This window comes from Periophthalmus magnuspinnatus, chromosome 24, assembly GCF_009829125.3.
Source record: "Periophthalmus magnuspinnatus isolate fPerMag1 chromosome 24, fPerMag1.2.pri, whole genome shotgun sequence".
Taxonomy (NCBI): domain Eukaryota; kingdom Metazoa; phylum Chordata; class Actinopteri; order Gobiiformes; family Gobiidae; genus Periophthalmus; species Periophthalmus magnuspinnatus.
Window position 1 is genome coordinate 5,241,794 of NC_047149.1, and position 13,746 is coordinate 5,255,539.

The 13,746-nt window shown below is 42.8% G+C and overlaps 1 protein-coding gene across 1 annotated transcript in view; it reads right to left on the minus strand.

Moving 5' to 3' along the window:
* The window catches only part of LOC117393213 (protein eva-1 homolog A), a 113,672-nt gene that overhangs the window by 62,909 nt on the left and 37,017 nt on the right, over nucleotides 1-13,746 (minus strand). Inside the window, exons 2-5 of the mRNA XM_055232221.1 lie at nucleotides 9,590-9,813; nucleotides 7,407-7,530; nucleotides 7,073-7,225; nucleotides 1,661-1,804 (exon numbers count right to left, since the gene is read on the minus strand). Of these exons, the coding sequence (XP_055088196.1) occupies nucleotides 1,661-1,804; nucleotides 7,073-7,225; nucleotides 7,407-7,530; nucleotides 9,590-9,813 (645 nt within the window). The remainder of the gene's footprint in view (nucleotides 1-1,660; nucleotides 1,805-7,072; nucleotides 7,226-7,406; nucleotides 7,531-9,589; nucleotides 9,814-13,746) is intronic.

Here is a 13,746-nt window from a genome sequence, read left to right on the forward strand (position 1 = left end):
GGGGAGCGTGGGTGACGTAGGCTTGTGGGTGGAGCTTTGGACAGAATTGTATTGTTAATCATAAGGAGGGTTCAAATAGTGTCCGGGAGAGATCAGTAAAACACTCAAAAATGCATGGATGACATCTAAAACCTCTCCAGGCATGTTGTTGATTAAGGAACAACATTATAACATGGTAGAAAGTTTAAAAAAATCTAATTTGCATAATACCCCGTCTTAAAAAGAAACAAACTTTGAGAAAAGATGCAGTAAACACATGTACTGTACTGCACCCACAGAGAGGAAAGTGACCCCGGGCCAGACTGGTGCCAATGCGACCACACAGAGCTCACTGAAAGAGAACACCCCCAACACCCTGACCCCCCAGTGACACCAGAGCATCAGTCATGTCTACAACCACCTCCATCACCACAAACACCACCACAAACGGGGTCATTTAATCTCATTCAACCAGCGCGGGAGGTACACACAGGGGTGGAACATTTAAAGTATACAGAGCCCTGCCCCCTCCTCCACTCTCTGCTCTGAGACACCACGGAGTTCATGAGCATCCACACTCATCATCTTCAAAAAAGCTTTGAAAACCCAACCTTTTAAAAGCACATATACAAGTGTTAGTATTAGTATATATGTATATGTACTGCGTTGTTTCACACTGTCAGTTGTGTATGGTACTGCAGGTCCAGAGGCTCAACTCATTTTCCTCAAGTCTGATTTTTCTGTTCGTATTGTATTTTCATATTAACCTGCTCTACATGATCCTGGTATTTATGTTTCACTATGTGTCAGTAAATCAAGATATGAACATTAATAACAGACAAATCAGGGGCCCTCTTTCCCTCAGATCACTCCAGGTCATTGCAACAGATTTGATTGACAGAGCTGCTAATCGCCCGGCTGCTAAACCAGAGGTGCAGGTGAGAAGGGGGGTTAACTTCAACAGCCTCGCTCCTGATTGGCTCTCTAGTTGCTATGATACACGCCAGAACCACAAAAGAGCTAAATACTAAAGCAGGAGCAGAGGTGGGTAGAGAATCTAAAAACTCTTGCTCAAGTAAGAGTAATGGTACTTCAAAATAATATTACTCAAGTAGGAGTACAAAGTAGTGGTCCCAGTAATTACTCAAGTAAGATTAACTTAAAGAGTCACTGTCACATCTCATTAATAATATGATGTAATTTGAAGCACAAATCATTAAATACAGCACAAAATCTGGTATTTTCAAACAGACACAAAAATGAGACAAATTAAATCATATCTGAAGGAGCTGCAAGAAACACAAATGTTCAAATCATTTCAAATTGTCGACGTAAAGCTCAAGGCACTTTAGACTCATTCACAGTGGAAAGAGGAAGTATAACTTTTACTCAAGTAAGAGTATTGTTACTTCAATAAAATATAGCTCAAGTAGAAGTAAAATATGCTGCTAGAAAAGTACTCTGAAAAAAAAAAAAGAAAAGAAATATATCCCAGAGTAAAACTTCATCCCAAAAAAATCTTCTGCAATCTCCTTAAAAACCTTAAATCCTCCGAACCAACATGTCAGAGAACAGTGTGGTCATAGATGGTGAAACAGCGCCCTCTGGTGGTTGCTTTAGGAAACGCAGGTGTGCAGAGCCTCACCTCAGATTTCATATTGTGTATTTGTTGAGTACTTACCGCAGGTGTAGATGACACTGAGGTACTTCCTAGTCCCTGGGTAACATGGCTCCCCGAAGTCGTGCGTGGAGGCGGGGACTAGGCATCTCTGTTTCCCCTGGCAACGAGACGTGAGCACCTGCAGAGCCACTGCGGACTGGCAGTCTGAGGAGAGAGACAGAAGCTCATACAGGGAGAGGTATAAGGAGGGTTATATCACGATTGTTTTGTCTAGCTACTCTCAAGTTCACAGTATGACGAGTCAAGAAATCAATACCTGGATACTAATCAATACAAAAACTAGAAGCAAAAGTAAAAATATTGCATTACTTTTACATAGCACTTTTCCAGATGCTCAAAGTCACTTTACAATTTTGTGCAGTTTTCATTCACTCCACATTCGGTGGTGTTAAGCCGCTATTACAGTCACAGCTGCCCTGAGGAAGAGTGACAGAAGCAAGACTGCCAGCCTACACCGTCGGCCCCTCTGACCGGCACCACTCACTTTTTCATGCACCACATTCACACTAGGCAATGTGGCCAAAGTGTCTCGCCTAAGGACACAACACTTCATTTCCCCAGCGGTCTCCCATCCGAGTACTAACCAGACCCAGCCCTGTTTAACTTCTGAGATCTGACGCGGAGGTTCGGCCACGAAATAGAACAGTACAAATACCGATACTGGGTAGAAACATGGCTGCACTTTCTGAACCTACTGTGAAAAAATCATTTGGCTTTTTTGTGCTGACAGACAAGACTTTAAACTCTGTGCCAGTCTCTCTTCATGTGGATAGGCCCAGTAATTACAGAGATATTAACCATAAACCACATCAACAAACGTGCAATCTGACAGTTTAACAGCAAACTCCACCATGGAATGATCTAGTATCGATCTGGAGTACTTCAACTGGAATACACTGGAATATCCAAGTCAGAGCATTAACGTTGGATGTAAGTAGGTGGAGGACCCTTTACCTGAAAAGTTACATAGTGCCACTTTAAGGCTGCGGTCTATCTTTAAAACATCATGGTGCATTTGTATGTGTGTATCTGTATTTGCTGCTGACGGATCATTAAAGTTCTACTGTTTGTCTGACGCAGTGATGACAAATGCACGTCCAATTAACCCTGAGTATGTTTACACAGTATACACAGTACTTCACATACTGCATTAGTCAGTGCTCTGTTCTACACCTGCACACAGCCCGGATGACAGGGGCCCCACAGAGAACGCCTCAGGGGCCCATTGTCAGAGGGACACCTGATCCACGTGAACAGGAAGCATGGAGGATCAGGTACAGTGTGTGCAGCCACGTCCTGAGAGGCTCAACCCACCGCACTGTGCGCTAATGTGAACATCAAACACCTTCTTATGTGAAAATGATAGAGTAACATTACATATTACTCACTTTCAGTAAAGGTACACTATGTAACCTTTCCAGTGGGGGCTTATATAGACAGGCAGAGTTAACCCGCAGGCGTCTCTTTCAACATTTTTGAACATTTTGCCAGTTTTTCAAATGAATTGAAAATGTTGGTTCAGTTAAAGAGCCCGTATTATTATTTAGTTGCATTTTTTAGTATCGATTCTTGCTCAAATGTAGTTTAGACAGATTACACTTTCGATACATTTGACACTCAATGACCACTATGAAACCTACAAAGACTGAGGGATTACACATATTATCATCATGGTATCGAGAGTCAAGTTCGTTCCCTAGTATCGAAATCGAGTTCAAAATGTTAGCATCTCGACAGCACTACACCTGAGTAAACTGATTGAGTTACACGAGACATTGGTTCCACTTGAGACGTTCTCCCAGGCTCTCCCTTCTCACCCCTAAACAACAACAATCACTCAGGGGCCCTTTGAAAGTGGACACTGGCCCTCACACTCGCTGAAATGAATTATGGGCCGGGGTCAAAGTTTAAATGTCTGCAGTCAGGAAGTGAACAGGGCCAATCTACCGTATCCTGCATGCAAGACGTCAACACCGGGCCGGCTTAGAAGAGTGAGAATTCTGGAGTAAAGACGTCAGGAGATCAGATCGAAAGAGGGAAAGTGCTGCTAAGGACTAATGGGAATTAATGGGCAATATTATTAAGAAAATATTCAGATGTTAACTCATATTTTGAAACATGGTACTAGGCTATACAATACATGTGTCAAACTCAAGGCCCGGGAGCCAAATGCGGCCCGCCATGTCATTTTATGCGGCCCATGACAAGGTAAATTTAAATGTATGAATGTCTTAAAATGTCAGTTTATCAGGAGTTACGCAGCGACACAGACATATTTTTTATATCTTTGCAAATTTGCTGATGTGGCCCTCGGTGAAATTGAGTTTGACACCCCTGCTATACAATGTCCACTTATAACGACACTCAAATGAACCAGAGCACACGGCTGATCCTCACATGGACTGACACGAGCTTCAGTTTCGGAGGAAGCGGATCATGGAGGACTTTTTGTGGACTCGCTTGAATACACACGCTCCACACTGGATATATTTACCACACCACATTTATTTGGGATTTACGCTTATGCCAGGACCGATGAGGAGGAGGATTTTTGGTGGAGTTTGGTTCATCTGTTCATCTGTTTCGCTTCAGCTTTACTCGGACACGGCAGACTGTGACTGGATGTGGGTTTATTATTACACACTTTGACTTTGGGACGCTGTAAAGGCCCTGCACTGGAGTCCTGATGTGTTTTAAATCAGTGTGGTGTATATATTGGCTCATTGACGCTGCCATTTAAAGCCATGAAACCGAAAGTTGCCACAAAATGAACAGTGTTTTTTTTTATACCAGTTCTTACCGGACCTCTTTGGTCAGTTCCCACTTGGAACAGAGGCTCCGTGCCCAGCCCTACATATGACATGTTTTCACAATTTTCTATTTCTGACTTTGGTTTGGGGATAGTACCTGTGATCAATATTTATCATGGTTCAACATCAGTTAATTGACAGATTGTAGGATAAAGTTGATAAAGACAAAAAAAAATACAGGAAGTAGTGAAGTAAAAACTAAAAGTAGAATTAAAACTAAATCCACTTTTTTCACTGCTTCTTTGTGGTGCAAACTAGGTAAATTTGTATCTTTTTTGTAAAAAATCTAAGTGTGTGCTGCCTTCATTAGTCTCTGTAACAAACACTTGGATGTAATTAGGGCAGTCATGGGTGATATCATGTTTTACTTGAAATTGCAAACATCCCTCCCTTCTCCCCTACTCCTTCAGTTCTCCAGACCCCGCCCCTCCTCCTCCCCCCTCACTCTTCTCTTTAGTCCTCCAGACCCCGTCCCTCCTCCCCCCTCACTCTCCCCTTGAATTTATGTACAAAGAACATAAAATAACACCTATGGAATGACCTGAATGGATCTCACCTCTGCGGCACATGTCCATCCAGGAAGTACATTTATAAACTTTCCCAACATTGAAAAAAAAACCCTAGAAAAACTAGGTAACATTTTTTTTTGTAAAATTGTAAACACACACTACGATGTTAATTATGTTTTGTATATGTGCTTAGGACTTGAATCTCTCCTGTGTTGTGGGGAGGAATTGTAGCATCTTTATTAAAGTTTTAAACCAGTGAAGTGAGTTTTTTGCATTTCATTTTTCATTCATCAGGAGAAGGCTCCAGTAGCTTCAGGCCACAGAGTGACTGAGGAAATGATATGTGTCCAAACCGCAGGGAGCGCAGATCAAAGCGGAGGAGTCATACAAAGCTGTGCTAATGATACTGGCAGAATGTAGCGCCCCCGTGTGGTGAGCAGGTGCAGGCTTTGGACTTTACCTTATTCTGGAAGTTGCCGTGGGCGCTGCCATTTTCATTAAGGTTGTGTTAATGGGTCTGCTGATCTTGACAGTAAATAAGTTTGATATGGACTACAGAGCTGTTTTAAAGAGAATGGTGCAGTGTTGACTTGTTGGTCACATGAACACTAAACATTTGACACAAAATAAAACTGGGATTGTGATGTTTGGCCAAACTAACCACTGACTGGGCCTGACAGTGTGATTGGTCCTCTGTTCTTTTATTGTCGCTCTGCACTGCCTCTTGTTTCATATGAGGAGCAATATAAAGTGTTCTTGATTGTGTTTACTTTAATTTTGGATTATAAGCCGCAACTTTTTTTTCCACTCTTTGAACCCTGCTGCCTATACAATGGTGCAGCTTATTTATAGACTTTTACTGGCTGATGGCCACTAGGGGGCATTCTCTAGCAGTAAATGCTAAAGTGAGACAAACGGGGAAAGATTATGCCCTGAAGAATACACTAGATTTGATTTTGAACTGTCATTTTGTGCATCATGCCACACCCTCATCACGGAAAACACACCAGAAATGCAAATGATGCAGCTTTTAAGTTAAAGGCAATGGATCTGTCCATCAAAGAAGGAAATAGAGCCACTGCACGCAAGTTTAGCATTAAAGAATCAATGGTGCGATGTTGGAGGCGTCAGTGGGAAGAACTTAGTCAATGTAAAAACACAACAAAAGCTTTCAGAGGAAATAAAAGCAGATGGCCCGTGTTTGTGCTGTTTATTTTTTAAACATGCAGGTATGTTCATCCTGTGTTGATGGCGTGTGTGTACAGAGGATTTTCAGGCACAATTTAAAAAAAGTGTCTTAATTAAAAAAAAAATAAAAAAATAAAACAACAACAACTCCGTGTACCATCTTTCTGTATAAATATCTCCTGTTACAACATGAAAACCTGCGGCTTATATTCAGGTACGCTCTATAGTCTGAAATTTACAGTAAATGTGTGCACTCTATGTGTCCTCGTTACTGCAGCTCTATACCTGAGGTCAGCAGACCAGCTCCTGCAGCTGGGCCCAAAGCCAGACCCAAGACCAGAGGAGACACAGTTTACTAGACTAGACAAAAAAAACAACTTTTCTCCCTGGCATTTAATACTAGCTACACATGATATGCAGGTGTTTTATAGTTCTTTTCTGGTATATTATGTTATCTGTTTATTTGTTTTTTGTTGACTTTTAGGTGAAGCACTTTGAGGTTGTTTTAAATGTGCTGTATAAATAAACTTGAAACAAAATGAAATTAAATGAATTAAAATCAACTTTATATTATATTTTATACTTTACTTTATATTTTATAGTTGTGAAACTTTTCTCAAATTCTCAATTTAACTGAATAAGATTCCCTCCAAACTGGAAGTGCTACCACAACAAAAGGAGGATTTAGAGTCATAAGTGGGTGGGGCTGACCCGCTCAGCACCTTGTTGGAAAAAGGGTAAGACACAGGGTTGGGACATAAAACTCGTTCTGAGCACACGTCTTATACCACACCTCTTCTCACTGTATTTCACCCAGACATGAGCCGTTGAAAATTGAGCATTCACACTTGTACACACAGAGCGTATGCAGCTGTTTGAGCCGCAGTCTGGAGCCCTGATCTCACCGACTGAGGGGGCCCTCCGGTGGTAGGTGGGACACTCCAGCGCCCCCTGCTGCGTGCGTCCAAACATGGCGGAGTAGACAGCGATCTGCATGCCCCTCTTACAGCTCAGCCTCATCCGCTCCTCCTCACACACCACCTTGGACTTGTACTCATCTGGGGACACACCCACACAGCCGTCAGACGAGGAAAGTGGAGTCGGTGTGACAGAAGCAGACAAGTTCAGGAAGTAAGATTTTTTTTTTTTTTTTTCATAGAGTTTCAGAATGAATGAAACACTAATAAATATAATAATAAAGAATGAAAGAGAGAAAGAGATGGAGTGGCAGGGACTTACTGGGTCTGCACTTGTACCACACCATGAGGTACTTGCTCCGCCCGGGACACTGGTCTGTCCCAAACACACGACTGTGAACCAGCACCTGACAACTCCTCCTGTCCTGACACTCAGCCAGCATCTTCTGCAGAGAGAGGGGAGGGAGGAGAGAGAGGGGGGGGAAGAAAGGGGGGAGAAAGGGGGGAGGAGAGAGAGGGGGGAGAAGAGAGAGGGGAGAGGAGAGAGAGGGGGAGGAGAGAGAGGGGGAGAAGAGGGGGGGGGAGGAGAGGGGGGGGGGGGGAGAAAGGGGAGAGGAGAGAGAGGGGGGAGAAGAAAGAGGGGACAGGAGAGAGAGGGGGGAAGAGAGAGGGGGGAGGAAAGGGGGGGAGAGAGGGGGGAGAGGAGAGAGAGGGGGAGAAGAGAGAGGGGAGAGGAGAGAGAGGGGGAGAAGAGAGGGGGGGAAGAGAGAGGGGGGAGGAGAGAGAGGGGGGAGGAGAAAGAGGGGGGAGAAGAGAGAAGGGGGGGAGAAGAGAGAGAGGAGAGGAGAGTGAGAGAGGGGGCAAGGGGGGAGGGAGAGAGGGAGTAAGGGGAGAGAGGGGGAGGAAGAGAGAGGGGGGAGAGGAGAAAGAAGGAGGAGACAGGGGAGAAGAGAGAGGGCAAAGGGGAGCGGGGGGAGGGGAAGAGAGAGAGAGGGGGAAGGAGAGGGACAAGGGAGAGACAGAGGGAGAAGAGAGGGGAGAAGAGAGAGGGCAAAGGGGAGAGAGGGGGGGGGAGAGAGGAGGAAAGGAGAGGGAGAGAAGAGAGAGGGGGGAGTGGAGAGGCTTACATCCAGTTATCTCAAGGAATATACTTAAAGGATCTGTATGCAGCCAGCTCTTTATTCACTTCACTCACTGAGCTGCAGAGGCTGCACTAGCACTGATTCATGATTGTCTGCAGGTGCTGGGGTTTAGGTAGAGACCATTCAGATCAGAGAGACATTTAAGGTTTAAACTAACTGGATTTCAGTATGGAATCTGGCAACCCAAATGTGAGACTCGTGTGAGGCTTATTCTGCTTTTTTACATTCGATTTGGACATGTTTACCTCGTATCTAGGTCATGTGTATTGAATTTAACATCAAAAATCTTACACATTGTTCCTCACATAAATGTACTAAAGTTGGAGAGATGTTTGGAGCAGATTGTAGAAGATTGTTCCTCTTTATAAAGTGTAATTTGGTGGAAAATTGAATAACAAAGCATTACATAATCATAATCTGTCAGAATGCACCAAAGATTTTTACATGGACCCAACTGCAAATCACGAGGCTGCAGAGTTTGAGGAGGATGGCTCTCATTGTCTCATTCTATCCTCTTTTACATGTTATTATGGAAAAACATAACCTTCCATCTGATCAGTTTGAGTTTCCTCATCACAAACAGACCTGGAGTTGTGCTTTGTTTCATTCACACATGTTTAACACACAAACCTGCAGATTTAGGCTGAGTTCTTCTCTCAGACAGAAAACACTCTGTTCCACTTTGTGATGTCATGTGGTAATACCGGAAGTGCTCCTCTGGGTTTTTAAACTCCACACACCTTCACTAGAATCATTTGGATGACTTCAGACGTGGAATTTCCAATCTCTACTGAATCACTTCATGACATCACAGAGTGGAACAGAGCATTAAATTGAAAAAAAAAATTGCAAATCTAATAATAACTAACTTATCAGAACAATTGCAACGCTGTGTTCACATGACATAAGCACATTGTAGGGGCTACTGCATATATGTCTATGGCGGAATGTTCAGCAGTTTCCACGATGACACAATGCACAAATTAGCAAACACTGACAAATAAGTTTTAAGAGAAGTCATACAACACATTTTCAGGAGCCTGTGATCGATTCGAGTGTTCATGGTCCTGTTTAGGTGTTTAATTTTGAACAAAAAGGTGACACTAACTGAACAACTGTTGGCTAATGTTAGCTAGCTTGTGACTATCATGCAATTTTAACAGCACAAATCATCTCAGCTGTCCCAACTAAGTCTGTTCTTTCTGGTCACATTGTGTTAAAACAAAGCTCAGATTAAAGTCTAACTTGAGTAACAGAGCTTCAGACAGAGCAGTGCCTTTAGTTAGCTACACCGCATGAGATTTAGTTAGCTCAATTCAATATTTCATGCAGATGTTCTGGCCCTCCTTGCCCGTGGTGTTACCTGCAAAGCGGTGGACATGGAGCAGAGGCGCTCATCCTCCTGCTGGTTGTAGTACCCCAGCAGAGCCTGGTAGGACGGGGGGCAGTGGTGAGGGTCAGACGGGCCCCTGCGACCGTAAAAGGCAGACTGGACCGTGATGGTGGTGCGGGGGGGACAGGTGAGGGACAGCAGGCTGCCGTCACACGCCTTCTCCGTGTAGTTACGCAGGACTTTGGACAGGTAGCCTACAAGACAGAGACACAGGGAAAATAGGGATTAAGTATATATAAAGAAAACCTACACTCCTACAGTTTTAAAGAAGACGTATTGTGCTTGTGTCTGCTCTGTAGTTATAATCTATGACACCTGTGGATTATTATGCCAGGTTTTGAGGAGGAAACAACATTCTAACATGGTTTAAAGCTCAAAAGAGTCAATTTTGTGTAATACAGGACCTTTAAGGAACCTATTGTTTTGATGTTGCAGTAAAAATATCGTCCATTTTTACTGCATCTTGATGCACTTATTCCCTTTACTAAGAATAAAACGAACAAAATAAGTCAGGGCTATTAATAAGAAAAAGGTTAAAAACAGAAGAGTGTCTTGAAATAAAGTAACACGAGGTTCTTATCACTTTTTACATAAGCGAGCACCACTGGACTGGAGGTATGATTTAAATCAGACCTATTCTACAAAATCAACTTTTCATACCTTTGAACTATATTATAGTTGTTTCCCCTCAACATTTACTCAATCAAAGTTGTTTTTGGAGTGATTTGTGAATGTCTGAGTAATCTTTAATCACTTATTTTCCAGACGCCATTTTTCCGATCAACTCCTGTTTTCACCTTCACCTGTACTTTGTTCTTCAATTTTATTTTCTTAATCAGTGATACGTGTAGGATTCGGCAGTGCTGCGTAGTCATTTTGGCGCGAATGAAAAAAAGCTATCCATTGGAGGTGCCGGCTCTTTGTTGTGATGACGTTTACGGCGACATCAGCTCCAATTGGGCACCTCTTTCTAACATGGAAGTCAGGGGATTTATTAAGTTGATTTAGATGAATATTGTGATTTAAAATGGGCACAATGGGTCTTCTTTAACACCTCCACGTGCATTGCCAGTGCTTCTGTATGTGAGAGGCCTGTTAGACAGTGTTCTCCCACAGTTTTATTTTAACTGTGTAATTTAATGACACTTTTTAATGACACAAAAGTATTCTCTTGGCACTCCATTGAAACCCTGATGTCCTCTCAGTTCGTACTGCACCCGGTCCTGGATGTGAGAGTGTCGTCTGGACTGTGGCTCTGATCATAAAAGCCCTCACAGATGTTCAGATCTGCCCCTGGCTCCGGATATGAACCTGCAGCTCAAAGTCTGGATTTGTCAACTCACACTGGATAAAAACAACATTCTTTTATTATTAAGGTTTCTTTGCCAGAACACACACTTCTCCAATACTTTAGAAAATGTGAGTCTGGTCACTAGTGAATCTGCCCGAGTTCAGATGGGTGTGATTGACAGGTGGATTAGCCAGTCAGAGACACACATCGTCCATCTGTATCAAAATAAATATGGCTGCGTACGAGGAAGAAAGAAAAGAAAAAATATAATAAGGGACTGAAAACCATGGTGGATTTCTGCGGGATCAATGAGCGAAGCACTAAACTCTGTTCATCTGAGGTGAGATACATTAATGTGCTTCAAAATGATGGACGACCAATGAGCTCCTTCATGTCACATATGTCACTGAAAACCACTGGGTGTGGTTTGAGGCGTGATGTGGATGACTGATAACCATCTGTATAAAAACACAGAGCGATATCAGCCAGTTTATAAAAATAAAAATGAAAACCAAAAATAAATACCCAGATAAAATACCAAATTAGTATTGGAACTACATTTTAATATTGTACGAGCCATTTTTAGTACATGATCAAAAATATTTCTTGATGATTGTAAAGGTAGTAATACAACTTTCTTTTCTTTTTGTCATGTATCTTTATTTTTACAGAGAGAGTCCAATGAGAGCCCTCAGAGTCTCCTTTTTGATGAGTCCTCTGTTCAAATACAGAACAATACAAACAAAACAAACAAAAACTGCATAGGTCCAGGAGCACGTGTGAGTATAAATGTTTATCACCAAAGTACACAGTTTTGCATGTCCTTGAAATATATTCCACATAGGAAAGAAATCTAAATACTAAAATACAGTTCTCATTAAAAATCAAAACACAGATAAAACACTTACAGTACATTTCGTTGCTGAAATCCAGTTGGTTTAAACCTAAAATGTCTCTCTCTGATCTGAGTGGTCTCTACCTAAACCTAACCTAAACCTAAAACAATCATGACTCAGTGCTAGTGCAGCCTGTGACGCTCAGTGAGTCAATTTTGGAGGTTCTTTCACATGAGGCCTGTCCATAAACTGAGAATGAGATAAATTTGTATGTGTCTCTGTCTGCAGGTTTAGGATCTGGACACACAGAGTCAGATGTGATTATGAGCCCACGCTACATACAGCTCCTTTAATGCCATACTATGGAATATACCAGGTGAAACAATGACTCACCCTAACTGTACCTTTAAGAAATAGGTCAAAGGTCAGCAGGGGGCAGTAGAGGGTTTTGTTGCAATACTTGATATTTCTAAGGATAGCATCAAAAAATACAAAGAGATCTGATAATGTAGTAGAAAAACTTTAATATTTCATTTTACTATGAGCCAAACTAAATATTATCTGAAGGAACTGCAGGAAACACAAATGTTCGAATCATTTAATATTGTTACATAAAGCTCAAGTCACTTCATGTAACAATATGGTAGGAAGAGGAACTACAACTTTTACTCAAGTAAGAGTACTGCTACACTGTGCATTATTACTCAAATAGGAGTAAAAGTAAATGTACTGAGGTTACGTGGGTCAAAGGGTCAAAAAGTCCGTTAGCTTCTCTGTTAGCCTCTCTGTTAGCATCTCTACAAACACATTTACCCTGAGTCAACACTACAATTACGCTCATTTGGTTTGGCTTTGATGGGAAGAGGATGTTACAGTGACGCACACAGATCCTAATAGACAAACACGTCACTGGCTTAAACACACACACACACACACACACACATACTGTATTAGATCACCATGGCGACAGTCAGGGGGAGGGGCATCGGAGCTACACCTGTGCATGGGAACAACAGGTGCACGACAAGGCTAACGGCACATTTACAGATGGAGAAAAATGGTAGGAATGTTATGTGTGAATGAACAAGTGTTTTGGGTTGTTAAAAAAGATCTATTGTGACCTTTTGTGTCTGTTATATAGTTATAACCTATGACACCTGGATCAAGTTATATTTCGGATATTTTAAATCGCAGTATTGATCTAAAACGACCCAACGACAAGCAGCGGACTTTCAACGTCCACAAAGTTACATATGATCACTTTAAAACAGAGCTCTGTGTTGTCGTGCATTTGTCGTGCTTGAGTTCACATATAATTTCAGTTTTCACATACTCCCTATCTCCACCCACAACGCCACTCTGAGGAGGCGGGGCTTATCCGTTCTACAGTTTTGCACAGGAAGTCACTGGACCTGTTTGCGCAAGCCGAATTACTAAATGAAATTGTTATTAAACAGTGGTGAATGTTTGAACCCTGGCGGCTCTCTCATTACCTGCAGTAGTGCCACATTCCTGCTGATGTGAGGGGGCGGAGCTTGGTGCTGTGAGGGGGGCGGGGCTTGGCATTCCCCTCAGACCACACACAGAGCAGCCATTCTAAACTGACAACACAAACAACATGGACCCGGCCTCCTCCTCCTTCTCCTCCTCCTCCTCTCATGGCGCTCTGCCTCTCTTTACTTCTCCTGCTCTCTCTTCCTCCCTCCCGACCTCTCCCTCACTCTCCTCCTCTCTCTCGCTCTCTTTGATTTCTCCCCCCCCTCTCCTCCTTCTTTCCTTCCCTCCTCTCTCCTCTCCTTTCCTTCCCCCACCTCTCTCTCATCCTTTCTTTCTCTCTCCTTTCTTCTTTGTCCTTCCTTCTCCCCTCTTCTTTTCCTTCCCTCCACCACCTCTCTCTCTCTCCTCCTCTCTCCCCCTCACGCTCCTCTCTCCTCTTAGTCCTCCCTTCTCCTCTCTCTGGTCCTTCTTTCCTTCCCTGCCAAATCTCTCTCTCTCCTCCT